The sequence below is a fragment of the Pseudoliparis swirei genome, chromosome 16 (assembly GCF_029220125.1).
Source record: "Pseudoliparis swirei isolate HS2019 ecotype Mariana Trench chromosome 16, NWPU_hadal_v1, whole genome shotgun sequence".
NCBI lineage: Eukaryota > Metazoa > Chordata > Actinopteri > Perciformes > Liparidae > Pseudoliparis > Pseudoliparis swirei.
This window is the reverse complement of record NC_079403.1, coordinates 12,742,831-12,760,099: the sequence shown is the minus strand read 5'-3', so window position 1 is coordinate 12,760,099 and position 17,269 is coordinate 12,742,831. Positions and strand designations below refer to the sequence as shown.

The window sequence follows — 17,269 nt, the reverse complement described above, 5'->3', positions numbered from 1 at the left end:
TGCTGTTCAATGTTAAAGATGACAGGACCAATGGGGTCTCAATATCAGTGGCGGCTCGTCCATAGGGGGCGCTAGTGCGCCGCCCCTCTTAAAATTTGGAGATGAAAAAAAAAGAAGAAGAAAAAAAAAATCCTGTCAAAAAACATTATATGCCAAATCATTTAAATAGTAAATATACCGTGTTGACGCGCTAAATGTGTGTGGGAGACCGTAAGCCCCTGTCAACAACCACTTAAGTTAATGTGAAAAAATATAATATATCGCCATTATCACGGAGAGAAGCCCCTCCCCTTTTTCGAGGCGCTGGTCTAACGTGTGTGTACGGCATCGATACAACGTTTCAGTTGTTTTGGCAAAGACCGGCTTCACATTGGCGGATGAAACCGGGAATCTTGGTGCGCACAAATGTGCGCACGCGATTGGATTATTCGGCAGATCAGAGACCCGTATGTTATGTTCCCTCAGCCCATAGAGCAGTGTTGCCAGGTCCGCGGTTTTCCTGCGGAATCGGGCCACTTTTGAAGTGTTGAGCGGGTTGAATTTGTTGTCCTTGGTTCGGGTAGACCTATTTTGCATGCAAATTACATGAATATCTTTAAATAAAAATCCATATTTTAAATGAAATAATTTATTCATACCCAAATCCTACCAAACTGACTCCAGATCAGCACGTACACACATTTTATTTATGATAATATACTGTATCTAATTACACAAGGCCATTTTAGGACCTAGGTGAAATAACTTGAGGGAAAACTGCTTTTAATGCTGGCAAACTAAACATATGTTGTTACTTTGTAGATATTACAATACATTTGGCAATGATAGCAATGCTGTTGGACTTTAAAAGCAGTGTATATGGTTTGGCACGGGCATATTTTTTGTTTTGTTTGCCAACTTGAAAGAGAGGCGGGCTAAATTTCTTTACAAGTAGTGGGGCCAATGTACAATGTGATGCATCTCTTTCTGAATCCAATGTTTCGTTTGTTTCGTTGTTGTGGACCGTGTTGAGCACTGTGTTCTTGAAATAAAGCTTTGTTACAATATTCTACTCAAAACCTCTTTTCTTCTCATTGTGGAGTGCTATTTAAACCGCGCCGCCCAACTGCGCCCCCCCCAAAAAAATTTCACCAGCCGCCACTGCTCAATATACTTCTTTTTTTTTACTAATCTGATGTTTCACAAGAAACAATTTATCATCCACGATATTAAATACCTCGCTGGCACTGTATATGTAGGAGCCTCTTTGAAAACACAGCTCTGTGTGAAGTTTTGTCTTTAAAAAGAAGGAAAACACTTTTAAGCGCGATTAATTAATCGCAATTTCAAAATGTGCGATTAATTAGTTAATTTTTTTTAATCGATTGACAGCCCTACTATATATATATATGTCAGACTTCACATTTGCCCAAATGCCCCAAAAAATACAAAGTACCGCTGAGGTAGATGAACGTGATTCAGATGTGATTGTGAATACAAACCAGACAAAATCCGGTGTAGCTGCTGGAGGTCAGCGTTTTCAGTATATCTCCTTCATTTGAAACACATTTGTCCATGAATGCAGGCAAGCTGACGAGTGTGCATCGTTTTCAGTTGCACACAAACAGAGTTGCAGTCGCATTCTTGACAACAATGGGGTCTGAGCCTTGCAGTTTTCCATAGCAGTGTCTGTGGACTCCTGTTTACCATCCTGCCTTTCAATCGCGACAGAACTCTGCACTCTGGGTCACCAAGCTTTCTGCTCAAGGAACACTGGCAACAGAAGATGCTTTAAATAAGAGCCATTACGCCTGTGAGTATGTGAAGTATTTATTACAGCATATTTTAAAGGCGCAGTAGAAAGCCTTGAATTAGTCAATCAAGAGATCCGTGTGTTAGTTTACGTCATTCTGCTTTGCAGTTTGGGCAGAGGAGGACAGCTGACTCACTAGATTGGCCACGTCGAACCAACTGCACTGAAGTTCAATGTTGAACTCAGTTGTACAGAATTGGATCAGCAGCATAGCACAATGCTCACTCTGGCTTGACAAGTGGAATTATTGAGCAAAATGAAACGAATTCAGAAACAGATTTGAAGGCAATCTGTGGATGTGAATTATTTTCTTAAGAAATTAAAGTGTGAATTCTGGCACTAAACTGCACTGCTGGCTTTAATTTGTATGACGAGGCAGCTGAGGGAGTTTGATTGAGTTGGAAAAGTGGGAAATGTACGTCAAATGAGGAAATCTGGATCAGCTCGGTTGAATATCATGATTACAGTTTGAATGGGAGTGGAAAGTTGAACAAAACTCCAAATGTATAAATGATGTGGAACACTATTAGCTTTGAATAGAGCATGAATCAGTAGTTAAGAGTTGAAATGCAGCTTGGGAATAGTCGCTCTATGGGGCTTTTATAAAAATAAAAAAAGCTACAGTCTTGTGTTAACATTCAGTGCGATACGGGGGCTTCTCTATTTCAAAACAAGCCATATCCTAAGTTACCTGCAGAAATAGATGCTCTGAGGTGCTTTTGAATTAATGTTAAGCTTTTTATGTCCATATTAAGATACCGTATAGGGCTTTCTTTCTGAAAAACCAAGTCCATCCCTGACAACATGCTGCAGCATTCACACCACACTAACACTGAACACCAACTTGCAAGGTTGCAGCGTCTGTTAACAGTTTATATTTGTTTATTCTGCAATTTTGGGCTTTTATTTTTTAACAAAGCTCTTCAGCAGCTCCAAGGAAGCCCCCCTATGTCAGACTTTGACTTTAGGTTATAAATACAGCATAATAGTGATGGTCAAAAAAACAGCATGATGGATACAAATTCATGAATCAAGAGTCATTTATAGTGGGAATACAACAGATTTGTAAAACTCAACGGTGAAAGAGTAATTTTTTGTACAATAATAATAAAGTGTGGTTGAGTCATCTCACTGGATATGTGGGAAGCCTCTCACAATCATTTGGAGGGAAGTGACACCAAACACAAATGGTAGGAGAAATATAGAACAACAGTAATCCCCCGCTTGAAATGAATGAGATTTGAGTGTCAAAATATTTAAAGAGTTATGATTCTTGCGTCTAACAATAAACTTCTTGTTTTGAATCAGAAGAGACAAATAACACTCTGGAAAATATAAGTTAAACAGCTAAGACTATAGCTACTAACGTCTAGTGCTCCGACTTAGTCCAAAGGTAACTAAATATGCGCCTCTAAAACTCACCATGTTTTTGTAACTGGGCACATAATTCCCTGATTACTACGTGTTGTTTTTACACTTCAATTACACTAGATGGACAGAGCATGGCCAGTTGTTTTCCTGTTTCCACTCTTTATGCTAAGCTATAAGCTAACCAGCGAGACTACAGACTGACTAGTGACGAGCCTACGTTCACAAAAATGTGCTGAGAAACATGTAATGATCTTTTAATTCTATTAATTCACTTCATTTGAAAAAGTGCTTACCTCAATTGAAAGACATTTCCCCCTTAACCTTTTACCACAACACGATAAAGCTGCTCCACGGTAACACGGCTAAGAGTGTTTAGAGCTACAGTGTTTTATTAATGTATGATGAGTAAACACAGCATTTAATTTCATGCTATACTGGCATCAAGGCATTAATTACTAATTTAACAGATACTCGGATCAGTGCTTGGCATCTGCAAGGATCCACTAAATGAGGTACTTTAAACACACACACACACACACACACACGCAGGACAGTTTGGCATTTGTAACAGGTCACGAAGGGGCATTACTCCATGGAGATGATGGGCAGTACAAACCACTCCCTCCTTGTTGTCTTCCTGTTGGTTTGAAGGTCATACGTTCTCTCCAGGGACGTGATAGATGTAAAACAGTCATATTTCTCTCACCGACTGTCATGTCATCTGGCATTTCAAACTCGTTTAGAATTAATTTCACAAGCATTGGCCCCTTGGGGAAGAACAAAGAAATCAGCTTTATGAGCACGCCTATAGAGGGAGCCTATATATTTCACACATGGTTGGCTAACGGTCTATGAGGATGTTTTACATTCCTCCAGCTGCTTTTCTAAATACATGAAGAGAGAGGGTCAGTATTGAGACCCTGGCAGAGTTTTTAGGCTACATAATAAAAGCTGCTTTTCTTTGTGCAAAGTAGGCCAAGCAAGATGCTGCAACATCAGTGTGTTAATGAGCAACATCTTTATCTTATTTATCTTTCTTTGCACTCTAGCACTGATTTACTTTCTGAAGTAAAATCTCATTATTTTCAGTTCAATTGAAAGCACAGCCTTCCTGATAGATCATGATAATCTCTTACTGTTATACGCTTGTTCTAACACTTGACATATCCAATTATTTGCTGCAAAAGAGTTTTTTTAAAGGCATTTTCTTTCAAATAAATCAAAACCAATCGTATTTTTGTCCAGGTCTAGTAGCCATGACTTATTTGATATTTTTACAATCCCTTTTAATTCAATCTTTGCCAGACAATAAATCTTAACGTCTTTCCTATGTAAGCCAACAATATCTGCTTTTACATTCAGATACTGACAAGCCACACACACACACACACACAAAACACACACACACACAATCCATCATCATATGGCAAGTCAGCTAACCACTTCGTGGGTACGGCGTTGCGAGTATTTGAGAATTGGAAGCGGTTTAATCTGTTGGGCTCATGTGAGCTGGAAGACCTGCAGCCGAGTCATTTGATCCTTCCTCCTCCACCCCAGATGATGTAAGAGAGGAGAGGAGAGGAGAGGAGAGGAAAGAGACAGTCAGTGTGGAGAGGGATAGATGATTAGTGGGAGAGGAGAGGAAAGGAAAGGAGAGGAGAGGAGAGAGACAGTCAGTGTGGAGAGGGATAGATGATTAGGGGGAGCAAATTGCGGGAATAAATCCGAAAACTGCAGGTTTGAAAGGACTCATACACCACAGTAGACGCTATGATCACAACAAAAATCCTAATTGTCCCGGGAAAGCTTTCTTCTTACATTCCAATCATGTCATGACGGTAAATTAACTGTAACCAGCATATTTTTAGATTTCCAGTAAGCCATATCTATTTGTATCCCATAGAGACATGACAGATTTCACAATGGTCAGACGGGCTGTCTACAAACAGGAAAATGTAAAGATTTTGCCAACTAGTTATATTGTAGCTGGAATCTCTACTGTGTGGGTTGCAAAGTTGCTTATTATATAATAATAATATATAATAATTATGACAGTTGTTTTGTCCTTATCACTCAGACTTACAAACTTAATTTATACATTATACACAAAATAAACTGTTGTGGTGATGGTGTATTCCTAACCCCCCCCCACCCTCATCTCAATCACATATAGTTCTGCCTCAAGTCTGACCTGATTTGTCCCCTCTGGGCTCCCATCATGTATTTAATCTCATGTACCCAGCTTTGAAATGATGCCCTGTCGTCAGCAACAGACCAATCATGTTGCAGTCGGGTCAAAACAATGTTATCTGGAGCGCGGGAACAACAGGAACAATTCAATCAGGATGCGAGAGTGGCCCGAGCCCCCCCAGGGCTTCACTGGCGGGACGAGTCTGCAGGGCAGCTCACCCGTAGTCTGTCACCACCATCACTGACACGCTCACACACAGACACCGACACTGCCTTACGACTCACACACAGTGGATTTTGTAGTTTCTAAATGTAACTACAGCCATGGAAGACAGTGGTTTCCTCAAATAAATGTAATCACATTACGATCAACTTAATTAAAAGGGTAAAGAGAGGTGAAACCACAAAGAGTTCCACTTAATAATAGCCCGCTATGAAAATAACCCAGATGTGGGTGAGAGTAAGTGAGGGTTTCTGACTGTGGGGAAAATCTTTGTTTCTACATGCCAGAGAGAAAGTAAATAATTAAATCAGCCAGAGAGGAAACATTTAGTGATCATTTCTCAACGCAAACTAATGAGCAATCAAGTGTGTTTGTCTGTGTTTACGACCACAATCCGGCATCTCAAATTAGGTGGTTCGACGAAGTTATATAACGTCTCTGGCCAAACTGGCGTTTACCACAACGAGACACAGCATTGCAATAAAAAGGAAGACTGCTCTGCAATCAAAACGATGCAGACGACAATTATGAAAAAATAAAGAATGGCAATGTAACAAAGATCATGCACGGCTGATTAAAACGTATGTGAGAGGATGAAGTTACCTGAGAGATCAGAGAGCGCTCCTCTCTCTAGAATGTGCTTTCTATACAGAGTCTTCAAAACCTTGGCACTGCCGAACCTCTTGAAGCGACTCTTCACGTTGTTATAATACCATTCAAGCGACTGTGTCCTTAAAACCCTGCGGACAAGAAATAAAAGAGGAAGGGAGGAGGGAAGAAAGAAAACATGATATTAAGTCAAAAAATAACAGATGGCAAAGACTGGCAGGAATCACATTTTATTCTAATAACACCAGGATTCAAGACTTTCATTCAAATCTGCTCGAGTGTCTTTAAATTGATTAAAGTGTAGATAACCAGACCTTTAAGACTTTTTCAATGATTTTAATAAAGAGAAGGATTTAATAAGAATACAATTAAATACACAATTTATCAGGCAGAATTGTGGTTTTGTGTTGTAATGAGTATGACAGAAGTTAATGCACAGGTTTTCAAATCTAATGTCACATCATGTTCCAGGCTTTTCCTTATTTCACGAGTTGCCGCTCGAATGCCAACCAGTCCGACCTCAGGAGAGAGCAGATGATACATAAAGCAGTCATTCTAATCTTGAGAGGGTTGTGAAAGGCCCAAAGAAAAAGGCTCCCTTTGCACCAGCGTTGCGTCAGATTGCGTGAATCTCGGCCAACTTTTTGTTTAATCACATCGTCCCTCTCGCTCTCCTTTTATTTTTTTCACACCACTGACACAATAGTGAAACAACACAGACAGAACCACACAAACACACAAACTTTATCTCCACACTATTCATGAACACATTTGTCTTCAGATACCGTATTCATGACAGCATCTGTTGAGCGGTATTGAGTCTGTTATCTATATAGTGCTGTGAAAAATAACGCGTTAACTCAGTTAATTCAATTTCAGGTTTAACTAGTTTTTTTTTTTTAACGCATTTAACGCATGCGCAGAATGAGCTTCCAATCCGTCTGTTGTTGGTCGTCGGGACGAAAAAAAAGTCACTTGCAAAATGAGCTTCCAATACACCACTTCAATCTGAACTCTGTCCGCTCTCATGCAGACGGTCTGTTCATCGGTAATGATCCTTCCGCAGGTTCACCTCCGGAAACCTTGTTACGACTTTTACTTCCTGTAGATCAGGGTCTCAACACGTCGATCGCGACCTGCCAGTCGATCGCGGCGTAGTGTTGGTAGACACTGTTGGTAGGCATGACATTAAAAAGATTGGCCCGCCCCCTGACATGTTCTCTATAGCACGTCTTTGTTCTTTTATTAAACTAAACGTCTGTTGTTGATCGTATCTCCACAGCAGCTTGTCATTTCTGTCTCTTCGCGTTGCGTTAACACTTATCGATCTCCGTCTCGCGCGCCACAGAGCTCCGTGCGCGCGCATCGGGACCGAGTAAAAAAAAAGTCACTTGTCAATCTGTCCACCTGTCCGGGCCGGTGAGGTTTCAGCTTTGCAGCGGTGTCCCCGCTGTCCCTTTCATCACGGCCCAGTTCATGAAGAAAACCCACACAGTCAGTTTGCCTCAGCAGCTGCTAGAGGAAGACTAGAGGCCTTTAGATTGTATCATGGTGGAGTTCATGGTTGACAAACAAGAGAAAAATTTTCTGTTTAACCCTCCTGTTACCTTTACATTTACTAACATATTTTACCCTCGGGGTCAATTTGACCCCAGCAATTAAAACCTCCAGAAAATTATTAGAATTAATATTGCTTCCCAAGTTTAAGTGTGAGGTACTTTATGTTTGTTTGTTGACAACCTAAATAGCCCTTTAAATAAATAAAAAAGTTGATATTTCTTATATGTTTGACACAGTGAAAAACAGCCTGGGGTCAAATTGACCCCAAAGAACACCGACATTAAACATTGAATGGGGTCAAATTGACCCCAAAGGTAACAGGAGGGTTAAACATTCTGTTTAGGATGAAGATGTATTAATGTTCCATATGGAAGAAAACTGCTAAATAACTGCTGAGTTGCAGCACCATTGTATAGAAGAATGTATAAATGTATATATCCGTCTTTTGTCATAAATCTCTATGTTCTCACAAAATATACCGAGAATATCGGTAATATGTGATTAATCATGATTAATCTACAAAAACCTGTGATTAACCCGATTAAAATTTTTAATCGTTTCACAGCCCTAATATATATTTATTCTTTGTCTGGACATTTTGTGCATGAAATAAAGTATAGAAATACAACAACTTAATTAGTGTATACATCAACACAATCCTTATGAGTTACTGACTTTTCTCCTCTTTTGAATTATGTTTTTTTGTATTTAATTACTTGTATTCACACATGGATATAACCAGGTAAATTCCCATGGTAGTGTTTGAAGAACACCAAGTTTGGTAGAAACAATAGCAATAACACCTTTAAAAAATAAGGCTGATATTATATTCTCTTATAATTAACCAATCCCATGAAAAAACTCAAATCCACTAACCCACAAACAGGTGATGCCAAAGCCTGATAGATGTTGTATTCTTCTATGCCATAGACCCTAACATTAAAAACATGTTAACTCCACCACAGTGACATGCTCCTTTATTCGATGAACACGGGCACTGCAGTTTATTTTGAGTTAATCCCACTTGCATGTTGCTGCTTGTGTTCAATGAAAAGACTGGTGTTGAAGACGAGGGTGGAAATAGCCGTGCTAAAAAAAGGGATCCTGAGTACCCCTGAGGCTGCCCCCCCCCCCACCTCCCTCCTTCGTTCCCTCTCTTCCTCTTTCTCAGTGGATTTATCATCCTCCGTCTCCATCAGCTGGGCTGCTCAATGGGCCTCAGCTTCTTAATTCATGCCAGGGGTCAACCCAGTCTAGTCACTCTAATGGTGGTTGCTGAGCTCCAGTGAAGAAACCCGACTCTTTATCCATCTTTGTGCCCGAGGAAAAAGACACAGAAATTAATCTGGAAGAGAAACGCGGGGTCCAAGTGGCAGAAATACTTATAGATTCCACCTGTACATTGAGATGAGCTGGAGCGACCAGGAGCCATCATTGAACTGCAACGTTATATTCAAGGACAGAGGAGGGCTGCAAGTATACGGTGGAGATATTTGTATCCAAGAGGAATCTTAGTTCACTTCAAAAGAAGCCAAAAGTAAAGAAGTAGACAGAAGCAGGCTAAGCTAACTTTTCTAGCGAGTGACTGTGGATTGTGTCAGCTAAAAGGACGACTAAGTAATACGGGTGTTGTCCAGGATTGTCCCAGTTTCAAGCTGGGTTTCCCAAGTCCGGAAAAATATCTGTAAAACAATCATATGTCCTAGTTGTTCATGTTCTGTCCCAGCCATTATTATGCAACCCAAACAAACAACTCACCACATATCTGAATTCAACACATACGTGTCTGTATGTGTATCAATCAATCACATTGTCGCTGTCAAAGCTGTCGCTATGGCACGATGCGACAGAACCGGACAGTACACTAGCGGCTAGCCGTCACGCCGAAGAGAAAGCTGCAGGAGGCTCACTCCTTCCTTCGTTAAATATTCCACAATGAACATGATGCATTCTGCTCACACTGCAAGAGGACATGTTCAGTCGCGCATGATAGAGATGCCGATATACAGTAAATGAACAAATTAGGAGCTGGCAGAGAATGCGTCAGCCGTTTAGCCAATAGCCAGTTCTCATGCATACTTTGGGTTTCGTTTTAAAAGGTGTTAGATAATCCATTCATATATTACACCAATGTGATCCTTGTGTTTTGTGCAGCAGTTTAAAATGTCCCAGAAAAAGTTTACTTTTGCATATTTAATTCAAATGCCTGCTTTAAATGCTGTTGCACGGTAGTTCAATGCTCACTCTCTCATCTCTGTGCTTGAAACTCTCTTTTTGCACAACAGACAATAAGCAAATGCAAATGTAAACTCTGGCATCTGCTCTGTGCCAGCTACACAAACTTGTTGAAATTAGCCAAGCTTTCCCTTTCAAAGAAAAGGGAGAGGGATTTAGGACAGTGGGAGAGGCGTCTCGATGAATGAAGCATGACATTGCTTCCCGAGAGTGATCCGATCTAAAAAAGATAGAAAGAATGGAGGAGAGTGTAGTGGATAAGCAAAGGCGTTCAACGAGAGCTGCGCTGCTGTGTGAGCTTTTGCAACACATGTTTCATAATGAGGCTGGAGATTCCCTGATGCTCGGCTGCTGCATGAATAAGTAAGAGGGATTCCTGTTAATGGTCTCCTGACACTGGGTTTACCCTTCCTCCATCATCACTTTGCCTTAGTTTAACTGCTACAAACCAACACCTCTTTTCTCATCCTCTCCTCTCCTGTCATTTTGCCTTCTTTGCTTCAGGAGATCGATTTGCGCATTTAATAGAGGTCTAAATAAAATATATAGAATAATTTATGTGGGAGTGCAATAAAATGTATCTGGCTTTTCGAGTTTCCACCTCCCCTGGCAAAAGAAGACAATTAGCATAATTGACTTTCTGAGCTTCCTAATGAATTGGTTCAGCTTCTGTTGAGGCTGCAGTAGAGAGGGGAGCTCAGGGAGAAGAAAGACGAGTGGGGTCGACTTTAACAGCACATCAAATGCAATCTTCTAAAGACGTGCAGAGTGACTGCTATTGTTTTTGTTAACAGAAGAAAACAAGACAACAAATTAGAGTGTTCTCAGCTCTAGAGTTAGATCAAAGTGTCTGGTGTTAGGTATCTAGTACTCTATTGCTTTCTTTATGATCTCTTATTTTCATGAAAAATCTATTTTTATGTTTAAATTGTGCAGTACTAAATGTATTAAATGAAAGTGCTATAAAGTTAAGACAGTCAACAAACTCAACTCATTCCAAAAATAACGCATTGGAAATTATTATTTTCCAAAATAACAAATTTAGGTTTGGTGAATCATTATTAGGGAGACTCTATACACGTCACCTACGACCATCACCACCAATAGGTCGACAAGACAAGATGCTCAAATTTGTCCTCACTTTTTGCAATATGCACTGCTTCAAATCATCTAAACACAAATCATAAAGGGCATACAAACATCCACCAAGCATTACATTACATTACATTACATTACATGTCATTTAGCAGACGCTTTTATCCAAAGCGACTTACAATAAGTGCATTCAACCTAGAGTACAAACGAAGAACAACAAGAATACAGAAAGTAACATTTCCTTAACATAGTCGAACTACAAAAGTACCATAAGTAAAAGACATTTAAGTCCCACTGAAGTGCTAATCTGTGTTTCATTCCAGATATAGTCGCAGAACATAATTAGTCTTCATGCAGATGATGCGTCACTGTTACTACAAGACCCTCATGCATACTGAAATGATTTACTCCATGTAAATACAAAACGTGGTCTCCTGGACGAAAGTCCTGTGTTTGTTTCTGATTGTTTTGCATATACATCGCAGATATTCCCTTTGAGTTGTGTTGTCTGTGCTGCCACACTACAGCACTAAAAACAGTCCTTCAAAATATATTCAGTACTGGCAGAACAGGTCGAAGGACGGAAGACAAGGTCATGGGTCAACTGCTAAAAAGCCCATGAGATTTTCAGCAAACCTTGGCACAGCCGTTCTAACCTGTCGGTATGATTTAAAACAGTGTCAGGTTAGCAACAGCCAGGACAGTAACTCTCTCACAGCAGCAGTCCTGTACATAACCTTTCCATGAAGCAGCTGGAATGCTGATCAAAGGGAAATATCAAAAAGATCTCATTCTGCATATCTAGATGGTTAGAGATGTTGTTGTGTCTCTCCTCCCTTATTTTCTACCTTTATGTCTTGTGTGCTCAAATACAGGCGACATGTTGCATGCAGCTCTTTTAGAAGATCAATGAATTTGAGACGAGGACTTTTGATTTGAGAGAGGGTGTGTTATTTTACAGTGGATGCCCGTAGAAGCAGGGTCGAGAGAGTGATTCAAATTCGCACCATTTTGATTGTGTTTCTGGTACACTGCAGCATTTCACCTGGACAGCTACTGCAGGCAACGGTCAGGCAATGGACTCTGCCATTCCTTCCTCCTACAGCGCTTTCTTTCGACACCCAAAGCTGTCAACTATACCGTCCCCACTCTCTCTGTCTTCTCCCCTGTTTTTCTCCTCCTTTGCGTCAGCCAGCTCTTTCTTCAGACCTTCAGCATGCAGGGTGTTACAGATGCATGTGTGGGCATGTGGGATAGCCGTAGCACAGTATGGGAGATGAGCTACATTGGGACAAAGTGCTCTCAGACAGAGCATGATAGAGGGACCAAAGTTAATACAAAAATGCTCACAGTCACACCACTTACTGTATATACGCAGACAATACTGATTCTCAATCAGGTAGCCAATGAAAAGTAGGATTAGATGTGGACCCTTAAAAAAAACATGACAGCTGAATAATCAATTTTTTCTTCATTGAATCTTATATTCTAAGGTGCCTAAATGTTATGAGTCTTATAGAAATGTGTCAACACTAGATCCTCTTTTAGGTTATTGACCTACTTTATCCCACTTTATCCACTGTAGATCAGAAGATGAACGTCATCTTGCTGCATTTTACAAAGCATTTGGTCCTATAGTTAATAGGTGTGCTAAATTGTGAGCGTCCTGTATACTGTTTACAGTTCGTAATGACTCGTCAATTATACATTTAAAGACCTTCCATTCATGATTTGACTTAATTCATGGTATTAAATCTGTCATGTCTTATGTTTCCATATGCCTGCAGTCTGAATTATCAGATAGCACAATTTGTATTCTTTCTACTGTCCCCCTGCATGAATTAGAATAGAATGAGAGACATTCATACAGTAGAATAATCCAGCATTTGGCATGGACCAAAATTTGTCTTAAATAAGAGCTGCCCAGATGTCACATATGGTTCATTTTAGCATGGAGGTCTGTTTAAAACAATCTCAGATATAGGTCACATTGAAACACTCCACAAAGTCCAAATAATACTACCGATGAAATAACAGAGCTGCACCAGCAGGGTTTCTCAAGCTGCAGTGTATTTACATATACTTCCGTGTGGATGTAAATAGAGCATATGGGAAAGTGAGATAATCTCGTCTCAGCTTCCTGAATCTGCCCAACCAGAGCACCACATGGGATTGTAAAGGGAGAATGGAGAGAGGCAGAGCTCTGCAGCAGCTCAGCAATGTGGAAAATCTATGGACAGAATAGACTGCGGTTACACTTTCCACCACTCAAGTCTTTCCCCAGCTGGCTATTCTGTTCGGATAATGAAAACAGCAGCTCCCTGCATCCTTTATCTGGGCAATTAAGTGCAGTCAAAATCATGAAGAGCAAATATGATAAGGGGCTGAAAGGCAAATGTCTGTACACAAAATTAACTTGTTAAATGTCTAAAGTTGCTTCACTGGCTTATTGTATTTATTTATTTTAGGTCACTGTAGGAGTGGGAACACAGGTTTTATCCTCTTAACACCTGGTACCGGAAATAAAAATAAGCTAAAAATAACAGGATTTTTGACATTACAAAAATTTGCAAGAAAGCTTTTTGAAAGATTATTATTGGTTTTCTATTGCACCACATACAGGGTAGTAGGGGTCCATACAAGTGGTCAAGTTGTGATTGAGATTACACGGTAATCAGAGGATCCATCATCCTAGCTGGTAATGTATAAATCAGCAGCCATATCTGTGTTCTGCATATATGCTCTTTTGCAAGTTACTGACTACTAGTCTTTGTACAGTAAGCTTAGCTGGATAATGTCAGCCATAGATGTACCCTATCGAATGAGACAGCGTGGGATTGTCATTAACGTGATTCAAACCCCAAACATTGTACACAAATCACTTTGAGAAAAGGGAAAACGTGATATTGGAGGAGCTGCATCATGCCAGAGCCCAATGTGCTGAGGTGTCCGTTTTAACAGCCTGTTAGGGAGCAGAGGAAACCAGCCTGACCACACCAGACTACATACACTGCTGTCCCCTGTTAGAGACTGAGGACAGGAGCGATGGAGGGGAAAGAGAGGCCAGAGGAGGACAGGGGAACACAATGAGCATGTTAAGAAAAAAGGTCATTGCTTTGATTGCATCATGGAGGCATATGGGGCATTTGTTCTATGGGGTATTTTTTAGACGTCAGAGCCAGTGAGTAGAACGAATGGGGGAAGCAGGTAGAACATCTTCGCCTGCAGTCGCTCTTGTTCGAGAGTGTGTGTGTGTGTGTGTGTATGTCAGATTGTTTTTATGCATGAATGCATGAGTTACATTTATAATACAAGTGGAGCTTTATTGTTCTATACACCAGAGGTTGCATGTAGTTGAAGATACATGTAATGTCACACCCTCCTCTCTTTCTCCTGTGTCCTTGATTGTGTCATTCCCTGCACCTGCCCTCAGCCACTCCTTTGTCTCCCTGATTGTCTCATGCCGTAGACCTGTTTTCACCCCTATATATTGTGCCCGTCTTTCCCGTCAGTTTGTTGTCTTTATTGCTGTCTCTAGTAGTGTCTCTGTTTTGATGATCAATTCCCAGTCTTTGTTCGCATTGTTGGTTCCTAGATTTTTTTTTTAGTTTCTTTCGAGCCAGAGTTTTTATGTTGTACCTTTTCCTGAAGTGAAGTGTTTTTGTTTTGCTTTAAACCTGGAGTATTGCCTTTTCTCTGCACCTGAGCCTCAACCCGTGACATGTGATTAGAACTGAGTGTATGTAATTTGTTGAATGCATATTATTGCCTGAAGGAGACATCACTGCAGTGCTTTGTGTCTGCAACTCAGACACTCGATGCTTTACAAATCTGACATAAAAACTTTCAACAAATCTCCCATTACATTTAATTGTGTTTGTTTCTGTAAGTATTTTCCTATTTATGTCTTTCTGTGACCTAAGGCCACATCCTCCACTCTTGAGTGCAGTTCTTTAGAGCGAAGTAAGCCAGTTCACTGCACTCCCACTAATTTGGAAACCTATCGGTGGTGACTCTACGAGTCTCTCCAGACTTGTTCTAATTGGTCTCTGCCTCCAGTCTGGTAGCAACTCACCACTGCTCTCCTCCTGGCAGGTGATATGCTGCTCTGAGAGCCTGGAGGGGAGCCTTCAACACCTCCACCTGGGTGCCCAGAGCCTAGTTTTCCATCCGTTTGGCCCACTTGTTGGAGCCACAGGCTGGCAGATTCAGCTTGACGGTCATGGTTCAGTTATAGTTTGTCTCTCGCTATCTGTGTTCTCTGTCTACGTTTTCTCTCTTGCAAGGTGGCCTGTCACTCATTGACATGTCTGAAAATAAAATGTTCTGCCCTTACAGTTGCTGCTATCGCTGGTGTCAATGAGTAGAAGTGTTTCATGGGTGATCAAAGTTCCAGGACTTCAGCTTTTCCATTAGCAGTTATAAAGATTTGCTCAACAGTGCTCAAAAACCTCAGAGGAAATGAAGTTGTTTATTTACTTTGTTCTATCTTACAAATAGTGTACACTTCCCCAATTCGCCCAGTCCTTGACGATGGTTTTAAAGTAAAACAGAAAGCTTGAAAACTGCAACAATGTATTTGTCCTTTTTTGGACTGACTCCCCTTTAAAGTGGCTGCATTCACATGTTGGGAAGCCAGTGAGGGATGTCTTTAGTTACATTAACATCTTACACTGTCATCCCCTGGCTAAATTGTCACGGCCCAGCCGCACTCAGTATTTCATTGAAGCTCTTGCAGCCAAGAAATTCAAGTTTCTTGCCTCAGAGCAGGTCAAAGCTCGCCATTATTCAACATGAAACAGTGTTGTGTTCAAGAGTATTGGATTTGAAAATGAAGGGGTAATTATTCTTGTAGCTTGTCATCCCCTTGTTTGGTAAATTGCACTGGACTAGTCCACAAAAGCTGCATTACTCTCAGTTTGTTTACAGTTTATTATCGCTCCAATCAATATTTTCTTATTACCAACATCGTACCTTTGACATCTCGTCTTTTTTGGGGCTGAAGGCAAACATGACGGTATCCCTTGAGCCTGACCCGCATACGCTGGTGCAGAGCAAACAACGCTCTCCCGACTTGGTCTGGCAGACAGGACGTGGGAGACGGATGACGATGAATCATTGATGCTCGACACACACACACACACACACACACACACACCGTCTCCCTCTTCGTCATATGTCCTTTCCCATTTCCAACATCGTGTTTTTCTCTGTGCCATCCCTGATTTTGTGGTGACAAAGACAGATGGCGGGATGAGAGGGGAATGGCTCAGCAACAGAAGAGGATACATCTCCATTTGCCTTTTACATTAGTCTGAAATAACACTAATAGCTACTTTTGGACTCCGTTTGCCATATAGACGAAATACAGTGCCATTCATCAACCGACTGCTCCAGTGACAGTCAACTCCACCCTGCATGACTTACTGTACGGATCATAATACCACCACAGTGTGAGGGGACACATCTTTGACCTTGAAGCCCTTTCACCATGGAGTTGGATTCTCATATTATCATTTAATCTATGGTACATTGTATCCAGCCTTTTAATTGCTGTACCTATGTAAGCCTCATTAGGATAGAACATCCATCAACTTTAACTGAGGAGCCTGACGCAAAAACATCACAGGCAAAACAGCACAGTTTTAACCACTATTAAAAATAGAAATGCTGTAATGCGAACAGAGTACAACGATCACATTGTGATATGTTGGAATGCACGTTTCAGATGATTTCATGATTGAACTCATTTTGGTGTCAAGAGTTTAATACACTGCCACTCAGCTTCTGCATTGCTGCGGCTCTTATTTGATCATTCAGAAAAACCCTTGGCCTCTTCATTTCATGTCATTATGCACACACAGGCATACATCGCACTCCAGGGCAGTCAGTTACTGCAAATATAAAACTCTTTTCTGACATCGAATGAGTGTCTTTGACATAAATGTTGATTATGGCTTTATTCAGACCATTACAGAAAGAGCCACAATATGTATGTGATATTGCATAAGAGGATGCATGAGAGGAAGCAGTGAAAGTGACAGGAAAGGAATTAGCGTGCAATGAGCTTCCCAAAATACATGTTTAGCCTGCACTCAAGACTCATTTCTTCCTTCTCTTTCTTGTTTGCCCCTTTGTGTGTTTGTCTGTCTTTGTACTCCTGCAGCCCTGAGTCTGTTGATGTTTGAATATGC

The 17,269-nt window shown here is 40.8% G+C and overlaps 1 protein-coding gene across 6 annotated transcripts in view; it reads right to left on the bottom strand.

Annotated features, from left to right (window-relative positions):
* The window catches only part of myripb (myosin VIIA and Rab interacting protein b), a 110,114-nt gene that overhangs the window by 20,715 nt on the left and 72,130 nt on the right, over nucleotides 1-17,269 (bottom strand). For all 6 annotated transcript variants that reach the window (XM_056434126.1, XM_056434127.1, XM_056434128.1 and 3 more), the window contains one exon: nucleotides 6,180-6,316. In XM_056434126.1, the coding sequence (XP_056290101.1) occupies nucleotides 6,180-6,316 (137 nt within the window). The remainder of the gene's footprint in view (nucleotides 1-6,179; nucleotides 6,317-17,269) is intronic.